This window comes from Barbus barbus, assembly GCF_936440315.1.
Source record: "Barbus barbus genome assembly, chromosome: 6".
NCBI lineage: Eukaryota > Metazoa > Chordata > Actinopteri > Cypriniformes > Cyprinidae > Barbus > Barbus barbus.
The window spans coordinates 33,371,387-33,386,061 of NC_136734.1; the positions used below are offsets into that span (position 1 = coordinate 33,371,387).

General features: G+C 39.7%; 1 protein-coding gene across 1 annotated transcript; it reads right to left on the bottom strand.

Moving 5' to 3' along the window:
* Positions 1 to 389: 389 nt before the first annotated feature.
* On the bottom strand, positions 390 to 14,152 carry LOC306871424 (A disintegrin and metalloproteinase with thrombospondin motifs 8-like). Its single transcript, XM_079419338.1, has 9 exons — positions 13,207 to 14,152; positions 11,460 to 11,699; positions 10,362 to 10,494; positions 9,647 to 9,814; positions 7,385 to 7,683; positions 6,036 to 6,222; positions 5,691 to 5,863; positions 5,051 to 5,226; positions 390 to 2,782 (listed from the first exon to the last, which is right to left on the bottom strand). The coding sequence occupies exons 1-9, from the start codon at positions 13,924 to 13,926 to the stop codon at positions 2,047 to 2,049; spliced, it is 2,832 nt and encodes a 943-aa protein (XP_079275464.1). The 5' UTR covers positions 13,927 to 14,152; the 3' UTR covers positions 390 to 2,046.
* Positions 14,153 to 14,675: the final 523 nt, after the last annotated feature.

Here is a 14,675-nt window from a genome sequence, read left to right on the forward strand (position 1 = left end):
CTGTCGTGTCACGTGTTGGCTTTGCCCTTTTTGAGATTATGAAATAACTTTACATGTGACAGGGTAGTTAATGTATTCTTTAAAAAAAAAAGGATTTGATTGAATGTAGGAAACTTACCTTCCTCCTCACAAAATCTACTGGAATAAGTAGACATGCATAAAAGTCTCTAACACTTTCTCCTTATTTAACTACATTTGCATCTTCTCTGTTTTGATTGGCACCCTGAGGTTTCATTTTAGTTCCCAGGATTTTTTTTAGTCTGGAACTTTTCATGCATTTGTTCTGTATGCACAGCTGTTCCTTGATGAAATGTTTGATAAATTAATTTGTACACTTAAGGTAACAATATAGCTACTGCTTAACAATGTGTTGACATGGAGGCCTTACAAATGAATCAAGAAGAATTTTATTATTGTAGACACATTTAATTGATTTAAATTCTTACATCAATCATGTATAAGACAGACAGCAGCATCAAGGGAAAAAAAACATTAGGTGTTGAAGGTAGAAAAATAAATAGCTTATAAAAGGAAGCTATAACAATAGCATTGTGCAGACCTTCATTGAAGGGATAGAATGCTGTAGTTTCAAATATGCACCATTTCAAAACTTGCATACTTTTGACTCAAATGGAATGCAAATCTTTTCTCTTATATTTTCAATTTTTTACAGGTTCTATTCAATTACATTACAGGCTAAGAAAATTCGCAAGTATCAAATTAAATGTAATTTTGCAACAAATATCAGTGATCGTACGGCTAAAGTGAAAATTTCAGAAATATCAGCCATGTCTGCGTTAGAACTGTTTGCCTATGCTGTCCCATTAAATAAAATACTATTTATTAACAACATTCAGATTAGTTTTTCTCTCTTTTTTTTATAATGGGTGATAGATTTTATAAATGCATTTATACAGTGTCAACTAAAGCTTGGAAGAGTAAGGACAAATTAACAGAGTATAGATTGCAAAGATGCATGCAATCTCAATGTGTCTTTCACAGGAAATTTATTTTTCTTTTTGTGTCTTAGTAATCATTGCAATTATCTTGAGGGCACATGTGTGTCCAATAATATACAGTAATTACCCATTTCTAAATGAACATTTAGCAATAAATTACTTTCTCCTGTAAACTCACATATGCCAGTATCGGTTATATTAAATGATCCCTTTTAAGTAATGCGCACCAGTGGATGCCAATAAAGAAATTAATTAATTAAAAGCACACTTTGCAGTCTTTATACTGTTGCTCTCAAACTGGGATAGCTTGATGCCTCATGGCTTTATATATGTACAGAAAGGCCAACTCTGTGAGAGAAGGCAATTCCACTTTGATTCTTCATTGCAAACTAAAATCATTCATCCAAATCAACAGTCATAACCAGGCAACATTTTAAAGGTAAAATGAGCATATTTGTATCTATTCCAACAGCTCTTTTCTGTGTACGTTGTTCACATACAGCATATTGTGAGACCAGTAAAGGACTATACTTCCAAATACTGTTTCCTCCAGTGTTGCAATATGAAAAAGCTGAAAGCCATTGAGGGTGATACCAGTATTAAAAGTAGTAGATATTCATAGGAAACAGACTCAATGCTACAAAACATAAGCTGGCAATTAAAATAAATGTGTGAAATCAATTAGTCTAGCATGTATAAAGATACTAAAATGCAGTCAGTTGTGGACAGTTCTAGAAAGGTGGATGATCTGACTCGAATCATTTATGTGACCACCTTTAGGTGCCTTAATTTGGACTCATTTCAGCAGGTTTGTGCAAATTTTTTCCAACAGACTCCTCTCTAAACAACTGTGAACATTATGAAGCTTGTATTGACTGAGGTAGATCTCCGTGGGAGGTTACCTTTGTGGTTAAAAGACCATGATATAGATAATAACTCATATCAAATGTCCTGGTTATGCTTGTCAAGTGATCTCCAATCTAATGCTCTATCCCCAAGAGCTTCTTAGCTTGTTTCTGAAGCTTTTTCTCAGTCACTACGGATCCCACCACCTCCTCATTCTCTACTACTGCACACAATGTCAGCTTTAGCAGTCCTGGTAAAAACATTCCACTACAACTACCTCTGGCTTCTTGTCTGGGTTGCACTGCTCATGCTCTAGAACCTTTCCTGTGTAGTCCATGCAGACTACAGTGCGGTGGCGCTGTCCGACTCCGCAAGTCCGTGAGCACGCTGACCACGGCCCCATTTGCCACATGGGACAGGGCAGATCTCCACAGGGCAGGATGTCTGCTGGTCTCAGGTCGGCATCGCAGAGGTAAGACAAGGATCCCTCCCCATCTCTACACTCCACACTTCTCCTGGACCATCCAGCACCACAGCTCTTAGAGCACTCAGACCACTCACCCAGGACCCACTCAGCTCCCCCAAAGGGCAAGATGACATGTGGTGAAATCCTGCTCTCTGTACCAGGCTTGCTAAAAGGCACATCCCTCGGTAAAAAGAAAGTATACTTGATTTTAGGGGGTGAGGTGTCCCCAGCGGTGGACAGCAGCTGGATGGTGATGGGCTCCCCAAGTCTGTGAAAGCTGAGCAGTCGCTCCAAGGTGGTGGAAGAGCCACTGTAGCGAAGCATGGCGCCAGGCACTGGGATGTCCTGCTCTGCCATAGACACTGAGAAATTCCCATTCAGGATGTAGGTTCCGTCTACCGTCTTTACTGCCAAGTAGTTACCGTCGTGTGCGATGCCTCGATGGCTGCGCTGTTTTATGTCAATATTAGTCGCCCCAGCAGGGATGGTAACAATATCAGTGTAGCCAATACTGTGGAGATATTATAAGCAAACAATGTATCATATGAATATTGGTACAATATTGGTTATCGGGTGACATTACACTCTTAAAATGAAAGGTTCTTTATTAGCATCTCTGGTTCCATGAAATATCTTTAACATCCATGGAATCTTTCCATTGCAGAATTTGTCATTGTTCTTTACTCTGAAGGTGCGGTAGGACCACTTTCTAATAGAATAAATTACTGTTCCAATAGTAATCTGTGCTATCAGAAGTTTTATGTGAGGGCGAAAAACTTCCCCATGTAGGTTTTGCTCATGCAGCACATGAATTTGCTGCACTGACCAATAAAAACTTGCTTGTTTTGAAAGGGACTTGTGTGTGAGGGGTGCTTTATACATTTCTGTGTTAGTGACAACGCATTGATGTCACTTTCGTGACAGAACATGCCCATTCAGTGATAGTGGCAACACGTTTTGCAACTTGGCTGGCGCTAGCAGAACTGTGAAAACGGGAGTAAAAAAATTATTAACTGCTTAAATTAAAGGCAGTTGGACTCAGAGAGCCAGTGGTCCATATATAGGATACTTCATCTGCTAGACAACACTACAAATGCATTTAGCTAGATCCAAATCTGGATGATCATTCTTATGTATTGTCATATCACACAGCCCTAAAACGTGTTAAAGGCAGAAATTACATTATGTCAAAAGTGACGGGAACCCCAATGGATATTCTTTTTGTTTCAATATATTCTGTAGAAACTGCATTATGTTTCACTGCATTCAAGCTGAACACTAATGCTGGCACTCAGCGGGCATAGCCACAGTTACTTTATGTGCATACCCTTTATAGACAATGGTCCTTTTTGTTAGCAAAATTTCGTTGCAATTTTACTACCGTGATCACACCTTAAAGGAACACTCCACTTTTTTTGAAAATAGGCTCCCCTAGAATTAAACAGTTGAGTTTTACCGTTTTTGAATTCATTCAGTCGATCTCCGTGTCTGGCGGTAGCACTTTTAGATTAGCTTAGCATAGATCATTGAATCGGATTAGACCATTAGCATCTCGCTTAAAAATTACCAAGGAGTTTTGATAATTTTCCTATTTAAAGCTTGACTCTTCTGTAGTTACATGGTGTATTAAGACCGACGGAAAATGAAAAGTTGCGATTTTCTAGGCCGATATGGCTAGGAACTATACTCTCATTCCGGCGTAATAATCAAGGAACTTTGCTGCCGTACCATGGGTGCCAGTAGCCCCTCACTGCAGAACAAAGATCCAGGGGCGGGGTTGGATCCACATCTAGGGGTGGAGATGGGTTGGTTTAGTGGTGGGGATGGGTGGGTTTAGGGATCAGGGGGTGGAGACGGGTAGGTTTAGGTATATGTAAGGTGGGAGGAGTTGGTTCTAGATCCAACCACTCCCCCTGGATCTTGTGTTTTGCAGTGAGGACCATCTCATGAGTGCAGCAGGTGCAATGATATTACACAGCGCCTGAAATGGTCTAATCCAATTCAATGATCTATGCTAAGCTAAGATAAAAATGCTTAAAAATGTTTAACTCCAGGGGAGTTGTAAAATGAGCCTGTAGTGAGTGGGGCGGGGCCGAGAGCCACCTGCCAATGAGCAACACCTGCGCCACTCACCGGTCTCGAGTCCCACGGAGGAGCTCCAGAAGAATAAAAGGAGGAGTGACGACAGTGGAAGAGGAGAAAGGACCAGGCCTGGACTTTATTTTGTGTTTTGTGCACGGCAGTCGTCCGTGAGGGGCTGCCGCTTTACTTTTGTGTTTGTTTATTTTGATTATTAAATTCTTTAAATGTTTGCCGGTTCCCGCCTCCTTCTTCCCATTCTACGAACTTTGTTACAGAACCTATTTTCAAAAAAAAAGTCGAGTGTTCCTTTAAGACAAAAATCGTTCTTTTAAGAACTGTTCACTGAACAATGGTTCTTCTATGATATCGTTGTGAAAACACCCCTTTGCAGCTTGGAATTTTTTAATTCATCAATATTATAATGGATACTTCATTTGTACATGATCATTTAGACTTTTTTACATTTAGATGACCTTAGCTGTCTTTTAAAGCTCACTTAAAGACAATCTATAAAAAACTGAATAATGTAATAACATTGTTCCACTGGTAATCTCCGTTGAATATCCATTTTTCATACTGTACATTATAATATTGTTATGCATAGATTCAGTTCTATCAGTAGCTCACACCTTCCTCGGTGTGTTCCATCATTTTAAATGGTGTATTAGTAATGCTTACACATACCATCTATACTTACGTGGCTTTGTTTAATGAGCCGCTTATTTTCCTACAGTTTGTACTGTCACCTCCGCAGATACCGCACTTATCCAGTTTTTCATTAGAGCCTATCACCTGGTCACAACCAGCTTTGATGCACTGGCCCTGAACACAGATAGATGTGGTGTCTGGCCCGCAGGTGGTGCCATCCACGACCTGCACAGCACATATGAAACATCAGCATTAGAATAGACAGAAAACCATAAACAAATCACTTTTATTGCAGTGGCAGCCTAAGCACTCCAGTGTATTCTGTTCTAACATAATGGCTATTCCACATAAAGCGGAATAGCAAAAACTCTGGGCGGATGACGCAAAACCAAGTACATTTCAGCTGTATCTGAAATATCAGTTACAGAGGTGCACTCAAGCGCTTAAGCAAGTAGCTGGACTGTAGGGTTAGGGTGCTCAGGTTTCACATTTTACAACAGGGAAAATATTTCATGCATGAGAGTTTAGTGGGAGTGTAAAGATATCAATGGGCCTGTGGCAAGAGGGAAGTCTAAGAAAGAGATCATCTGACGTCTTAGTAAAGCTTTAGAGCAGGCAGATACACAAAAGAGACTAAAATGTCTCATTATTGCTGATCAAATTAGAAAACGTTTTCAACGGATGTGCACCTTGGCTTCAAAAACTTTGAATTCATTGCTCCCTTTGGCTCGGCAGACGAGTTTGCAGCGGTCTCGTGGAGAGACACCAGAATATTTGGGGATCCACTGCTTCATGTTTCCTTGAATGTCCAAGTAACGGTCAGTGTTATACTTTTCACACTGCTCCTCTCTGAAGCTTTTTCCTGTGGATTAAAAAATGGTCACTGGTGCACCTCTAAGAATAACATGATTATAACAAATCCATAGTCTTTCGACCTCTTGACCTCATTCACTCCCCTCACTCATTCTCTAGCCCACAATAATGTGACCTATGCCACCCAGTGTGTGTATGGAGGTTTATTTATAAAATGTTACCATGGTCCTCTGGGCATGTCTGAGTATTGCAGGACTGGTATTTAACCCTCTGTCCCACACAGTACGAGCCCCCGTTCTGTGGCACCGGAGCAGTGCACTCACGGTGAGAAAACTCCACACCCCCACCACACGTCCGTGAACACGGCCCCCAAGGGCCCCACTCTCCCCAGCCACCATTGACCGGCACCTAGAACACAAATAGAGGCAGTTAGATATACATTTCACTGTAATATGTAGCACCTAGTATAAAAATACAGTAAAAATACAGTAATATTACTAAATATTATTACAATTTAGAATAACTGTCATCTATTTTTATACACTTGAAAATGAAATTTATTCCTGTGATGGTAAAGCAGAATTTATTATCAGCCATTACTCCAGTCTTCAGTGTCACATGATCATTCCAATATGAAATTGAATCAATATGAAATCATTCCAATATGGTGATTTGCCGATCAAGAAACATTTCTTATTATTATCATTGTGGAAAACAGCTAATATTTTTGTGGAAGCTGTGAGGAAAGATTAAAAAGAATAGCATTTATTTGAAATATAAATCTTTTGTAACATTATAAATGTCTTTACTGTCACTTTTGCCTTGCAAAGTGCTCCTAAACATCACTTCCAGTAAGCGTAGTGCTAACGGAATGTGAGCATACCACACTGCATTTCTGTCAGGGTTTTTTTATGAGTTGGCTGAGGGATGCTTTCTAACAGCCAGGACGTCTGGGATCACAAGCTTGTTTTTGTTTTTTTTAACACACTACACCAAATATAATCACACTTTTTAAAGAGGCTTTGCTGAATACATTGCAACTGCATCTTTAATGGAAGGCTCAAAAATAATTTAGCTTTTTAAAGGTCTCCCTCTATATAAACGCTCTCTCTCTTTCTCTCTCTCTCTCTCTCTCTCTGGCATTTAGAAGCTGAATTTAAAGCAGATTATTTTAAGATGCTCAGCTGGTTGGAATCCAAGAGAAGGAATAAGTTTTTTTTTCTGAAGGTTAAAAAAAGAACAGTCTGGCTCTAAGCACTCCTTCAAACATGTAAACACTATGGTAAAAAGTATGTCATCTTTCATTTTGAAGGAAGGGAAATACGTAAAAGTTTTGAATAATCTGAGAGAGACAGAAGAGATCATTGAGACAGTATGCGCAAATGTTTACAATTTTTAAAAGGAAGAGTAGGGTGACGCACAAGAGGCCATACGCAAGGCGTGTCAGATATTTGTTAATAGTGGTGCCTGTAAATCTGTTAATGGGTGTTTTAGATGCATACGTGCTGACAGGTAAAAGTGTGATAAAACCGGATGACGCACATACATACATCCCCCTGGGCATGCATACCTTCTCTTCTCCCACCTCCTCCAGTGCACTCGACAAGCATGAACCCTCACGACATCTCCTGTCCTCCCCGCATGGAGTACCGTCGGCCCAGGGAAGGCTTCCATTCCTGGTCGTGCACTGTATCTTTCCTTCCTCTCGACACCACAGCTGTGCACATGCCTGATCTTCAGGGGCATTGGGACAGTGGGTATATTCATCTCCGAAAGCTTGCTGGCACTGCCGGTCCAGACCAAACATACGGCCAGGGAGCTCGGTAGGTAAAGGGATGCTCTTCTCGGGTGGATCCAGCAAACAGTCACCTGAGGAATGCACACGCAGGGTTTTCTTTAACTTATTTGCTTCTTTAACTTATTTGCTAATCAAATTGAAGATTGACTTCCTGTAGCGTAAACAGTGCAACACCAAGTTCTTGGGTTCGATTCCCAGGGAAAGCAGTTAATGATAAAATATGCACCTCGAATACAAGATAATCCAATTACTTTGGATAAAAGCTTCTCCAAAATACATGTACTGTATATACATGTAAATGATATTATGCTTATAAGGTGGTTTGCAGTGTTTTCCTTAAGCCTGTTGCTATTGACCAAGTGTTTCCTTCAGCTGAAACAATCTCTTACGTAAAGCAAGTCTAAAGCAGGTGTGCACGTTAGCTTGAGGGGACAATTTTCATTGCAGAGAGATCTCACTGTACCTCCTCTCATCTCTATGTGCGTAAGTCATAATAGTCTCCCATCTGGAGATATCCATTATGTAATCTATTATTGTGCAGCCTTAGTTAGCTCCCTCTAAAAAATTTAATCTGTAACAAAAGAAAGTATAATTTAACTGTAAGAAATATTCTTCCTAAACAGTTTTCCATATGGATAAAGATATGGAGACAGTATAATGCCTTGAAACAATTACGCAGACTTCTTCACTCCCTTTGTGTTTTTTTGCGATTGACACTGTGAAATCTAATTAGGCTTAAAGTATTGAGGACACCTTATCATCTTAAGTATTAAGAATTTGGAAAGGTTTCAATCCAGCTTTACACAACTAAATTAATGTTATGAATGCTTAGTAATGAAAGGCTTTTGGTGAAACGGATACAGGCATAACAACAATGGAAAATAACAGCCTTGAAGCCGCATCAGTTCATAATCTACAGTACCTGTAGCAACAGTGCAACGGTAAAGACGGCATGTGCTTGGCTACACGTACTGTCTCTGTGAGGGAAAACAGTTGTTAAACCTGGAATGTGTGAGTTATTGAAGATGAGTCAGTGGAAGAGCGGGAACGAGAGTGTGTAAACTGAGATATCATAGAAAATATGTCCACCGTATTTCCTGAGCTGTCACTTTCTCTTATCTGAGTTCATCTTTATAGTGAATTGTTCTGTTGTATTTGAATCATAGTTAATATTAGGCATCCCTAATGGACAGTCTTGACGGAAAGATTTCTATTTCAAATAAATGCTGTTCTTTTTAACTTTCCATTCAATCCAGAAAAATAGATCTGAAAGATCACGTGATGCTGAAGACTAGAGTAATGGCTGCTGAAAATACAGACCAGACAAGGATAAATGATAATATATTGAAATAATATTTCACAATGTTTCTGTTTTCACTCTATTTTGATCAAATAAATGCAGCCTTGGTGAGCACAGGAGACATCAAAAATTAGAGATCTTACTGATCCCAAACTTCTGAACGGTAGTGTATATATTTATTCCGTACATGAATAGATAGAGTGAGAGTGAGCTTTGACACTCTCAGCAAAATTAAAGAGTGTGGTCCCACCAGCCTGTTATTAGTGGTTAGGGAGTAAGTTAAGACAGAAGTGGCATTTAAACAAGAAACGTGCAAAACACTGAAAGTAAATTCATAAAATACAGGCATCTACATTATAGAGATTTTTCACCGCGCATTAAGATCAAAATTATACAGTAGATTCTCTGTGCCATGTTTCCATTAACTTTTGAATGACAGACATACAATTCTAGCAAAATGTCTCAAAACTCAAAACTTAATGTTATTAAAAAAAATTCTTAGAGTCTCTAGGAAATATGCACCATTATGCTCTAAGGCCAAAACCTAACAAAAACTGAAAACCTAATGTTAACCGAGAGAAAACCAGCTGTTCATTAAAAAATATACTCAGAAAGACAGGAGCAAATCAAATGGTACTGCATTTCAGGGAGTTCTTTTTCACTGACATATACTGTAACTTTTAAAAAAGGGAAATTATTAAAACAGCATCCTGACAGACAGAGAAGGATCATACCGTGGCCATTGTCGAAGAACTCTGTGATATAGAGTGCACTACATGGGGACCAGGGAAGGGTTTTGTTGAGGTGAACGAAGAAAGGAGCCATCATATGATGCCCATTGAGATGCCCAAACAACTTCTCACAGATTTTAGAATCATCATGTGGCATGCTGAGTACATGGCCTGAAAAAAGAGAGGAAATAAAAAGATGTACTGCACCTGTACAGTGTAATAATTTTTCCACGTTGCTGTGCTCCTCCATATGACTGAGCTCTATATATATCTTTCACTGATGTTTAGCACTGGTGCTCATTGTGCTTTTTGCCTTTCCAGAGGATGTCATTTCCAACCAAACATTCAAACAGACAACAACACTGCAGCTACTACTGCAACTTGGACAGTCTATGTAAGTCAATTCGATTATTTACTGGTCTTTGAACTATCTTCTTTTTTCTCTTCAAATATTGACGAGATTCATAATTTTACAATTAAATATTGATATGAAAGTAATTGTGATTAATTTGACTTTAGTCGACATATGTGATGAATTCTAAGTTCATGTGATGAAGCCTAATGGTAACACAAAGTTCTCAGTATATTTCAGCTGTTGAAAACAGCTGGCTTACATTAATTAATGACTCAGTCTGGAACACATGATCTTGTTCAGACAGTCGGTAAGGCTGAGTCGTCTAACTACAGACATGGAGTCTGGTCATGTGTGTGAACATACCAAGTTCATGTGACACAGTGAAAGCTGCCTGGAGGCCGTTGTCCTCTATGACTGAGCAGCTTCTTTTGGGGTCACACATAGTGCCAACATCAGCTAGACCCAGAGTGTCACAATCCTTATATCCGCAAATATCCTGAGGTCAAAAAAAAAGAGAGAGACAAGTGGGCTAATGAGACAGAGAGATGTGAGACAAAAAAAGAGAAGTGAGAGTAGAGGAGAGGAGAGGAGAGGGGGACACATCTGAGACATCGCTCCATTAGTTCCAGACAGCCCTTTTTTCCCAAGCAGGCTCTTGCCAGCAAAACATATTTGTCAGTGTTTCCATCATAAAATGAAGCAAATACACGGCAGACTGCATACTAGAAAAAAGCAAGAGGGGGAAAATTAACTGTGAGATAGCTGGACCACACAGCACATGTAGACCAAAGTGCCTGTCCAGACAGGGATAACCTTGACTGGGGTAGACGTCTCAGTGGAAGCCATGTGAGACGACCAGAGACACCCAGACCTCCTCCGCTAAATAAAAACCACCTGTCTCTCCATCTAGCCACAGCAGGACTGAGATCTCTCTTCGTTCTGTTGTGTTGTTCTTAGCTGGATGTACAGCCAAATTTTCGTTTCTCCTGCATCTATTTTATCCTGTGCTAACACTCTGGTTTTTGGCAGAGCTACAATCTCATGCTTGCTGTCTCCAAGATTGGGCAGGGGGTTCCCTGCTGAGCATTGTGATCATGACCCTGTCATTGACATTGACAATGAAATTATGTCTTGTTTCGGAAAAGTGGTAGCCAAGCGAGTTGATCAAAAGCTGAAGGTAATTACATCTGTGAAATATGTGTGGACTTGAAATGTTGGAGAGAAATTGTCGCCATCTTTCCTGATGAAAAAATGTATTAAATGACCTACATATTTCTAGTATTAAAAGTAATTCTGCTAATAAAAGTCCAGTTGTGCCGTAATTTTAAGCCCAAAACACATTTGATCGTTTGAACATGGGTTACTTACATGAATTTCTTTCTACAGCATGTCAGTTAATGTTGATTTTTCATTTAAATTTGATTAGTTTGTTCTAAAACGTCTCTGTTTTGTGTTTCTCACCTCTCTAGTAAACAAGATGGCAGTGTCATAGTGTTCAGGATGCCTCTGACTGCCTGGGTTGAAAAGTTGTTGCCACCTGCAGAAGTTGCGCAGGGCAACACCACCGTTGCTTGAAAGCTCAGGTCCCACCTCCTCATCCTCCACTACCACCATCTTCACTACCACCAGACTAACAGCATTTTTCAGGCTAGGATGCACATAGATCTGTGCTGCCATGGACATCACTGTCAGGAGGTAGTGCTGTAGAAAGAAAGAGAGAGAATAGAAATGTTGTAATCAAACAAAAATGGTCTGTGGATACACTGAGTAAACAAACCTCAAAGATACTAAATATACAACCCTGGATATACAGTACCAAAAACATGATGTATTTTTGGCAATAAAACTAGATGATTGTCTAATATGCAGTAATGCAGCAGTCACAAATTTCATAGTAGGACCAGTAAAGACAGCTGTTCGGTGAGTATTTTCTTTATTAAACTTGACAATACATTTTGGGAAAAAAGTGGTGGCCCAAATCTGAAAGCCTATGGGACCAAGACATTTAAACATTTGTTCTTCTTTCTATCAATAAAATGGGTCGCAAACAACTTGGATGTCCTTCTTTTCCAGATGTTCTTTTCGCCCCCTCTGTATTTTATTTTCTCCCACACTGATTGACAGACACGTTTCATATTTTGTTACTCTCTGTATAACCAACCCGTCACCCTCAAACCACAAGTTTTTAGTGGTTTACCTGATTTATGTTACTTTTCCTGTCTAAATCATAGACCAATCATTAAGGGCTAATTCGTTTTAGCCTTTATTAAAAATTTGATACTTTAACTTCGACTTATATACAGCTGCAGTTTTACATTGGAATAAAGACCGACTAGAATGGAAATGTGTCCCTGAATGACAATTTTGTCCTGAAATCCTTGATAATGTGAAACAGCACATATGACAGCTGTATAGGCCTAGTTACACATCAGTTAAAGGGATAAACACATTCCCTACTTTTAATGTTTACTTCTTAAAGGGTAGCAGTGAACAAAATGTTTTTATTCACATAGTTCAATAAGTAATTAATATCCAGAAAGATGGATTTAACCAGTTAGCATAGCTATTTCTATTTACATAAAGCTTCGTATAGTCCTAAAACCGGACTACATAGGCTAATGTAGGTGGAATAGACTGACAGATTTCGTTCAAAGCGTTCTGTAACTCCAATCCAACTCCAACCAAAGCTTTCTGTCTCCATGAGAGAAACCCGCTGCAAGCGACCGTGAGGAGAAAGAAATCACCGACGCTTTGACTTTCCAAAACAAACTCCTGCATGCAACTATCACGCAAATCCGCTAACTTTCAAAAAGTCAGTTTTCAATACAGGATCCTTGCTCCCTGTAACACTTCAGTATATTGACCTAAAATGCCATCCTTAATTCAGTTTTACGCGTTAACGCACACTTTCCTTGCGCAATGACTTAAAAATATTAGCTTGTAAAATAAATAAATGAAATTAAACAGGAAAATGAAATATACATAAATTGCTATCCATGCTGTGTAAGTGATTTCACCGGGTGGTCTGTCGAAGCCCGTCGGATGAGTGGTCGTCGGTCAGTAGCTAAATTACATGTTTCAGAATCAATTAAATAACTAAAAAGTTGATGCACCCAAAGGAGCAAATAATATTATTGCAATTGCGCATGCCTTTCAAAATAAAACGACTAGGGAATTTGCGACTTCTCTAAAGGCAAGCTTGACTCACCTTTATCTCGTCTCCATAGAAACGTGTCATAGAAGCGTCGGCAACTACCAGGGTCTCGATGTATCTCGCAGCTGAGACGAATCTTTTCGCCCTTCTCGCTTTGCCGTCGTCGTCTTCACTAGAGTTCAGGTTGCTCTTTTTCACAAAACTGTCAAATTTCTCTTGATCAATGACCATATTTGACGCTCTGCGACTGCTGGGAAAGGCTCGCCTTTTAACGACGTGCACCGGCGGAAAAGATTTGCCGGTGGTCTTGGCACTTGTTTTAGGCTGAATAAAGTACTCATCCCCTTGCGTTATGAAAGAACCCTGGATGCCGTGACATAAACTGACAGCAACTACCGATTCCTTATCAGAGTTAACCGTTCCTTTGTAGAAACAGTCTCTGAGATCCGCGCCGCTGTCTCCGGACTGGGTCTCATCCCTGAAGACACCTCCGCTCCTGGAGGCGTCTAGAACGGCTGGGAGGTTTTTTGCGCTTACGCGCTGGACATTTAATGATGGAGACACGAACCTGCTATCCGGCGTCAGGTCAAGCAGGAAAATTTGACCAAATGCACTGATCTTAAAACGCTGTCTCTCTTCATTCCTCCAAAAAACACCTTTTCTGAATGTAAGGTTTACTGGCACGGACTCCTCTTCCTCGTTTAGCTCACCCGTAGCTAACTGAGACATAATATTGACTAAGAAAAATATATAACAAACAACTGTGGATACCATTTTAATGGTGAATACAGAAATATCCAAAACCGTATGTTGAAAATAAGAAGCACTAATAGCTAGTTCTGTTTTAAAACAAAGATACAGATGAACATAATCCACGGAAAATTACAAGAAAAGAAAAAAAAAAAACAATACCAATATTGATTTAATAAGAATTCAAATTAAGTCTCGAGAGTTCATAGAAACAGTCTTGTAAGAACATACTCATCATCCGGCTCACTGTAAAAGCGAAGAATGTTCTTGCGCTGGTATTTATACAGTCTTGGGCTTCTCCAGCGTACGCGGTTTATTTTTGATATTCATTCTCTCTCCTCCCCTCGTGCGCCAAAGCAAGAAAAAAAAAAAACTGGTTTGATCCAAAAGGGCTACCGGCACGGCCCCTTTTCACTACTGCGGGTCTTGCTTACAGCTATTATTATAATAGCCGACTGGAATGCTGTAGGACACTCGAAGTATGTGTTGAGTGTCAACCAGATGCTAGAGAGCGTGTTAAACCAGTGAAAATCTCGGAAGAAACGCGATGTACCCACGAGCAAATGGTGTCTTCATACCTATATAGCAGCGGGCTGTAAAGGTGACATCTGAATATATCCTGGCTGGAGGTTATAACCACAAATCAAAACATTCAAAACAAGCTTTTCCAAATAGCCTACGTGCAAATCACGTATGGCGCACATCAAATTGCAATGTTTTTTAATGTTATTATTTCAAGTAATTGACTCACAACCCTGAGTTCCTCACTCTCT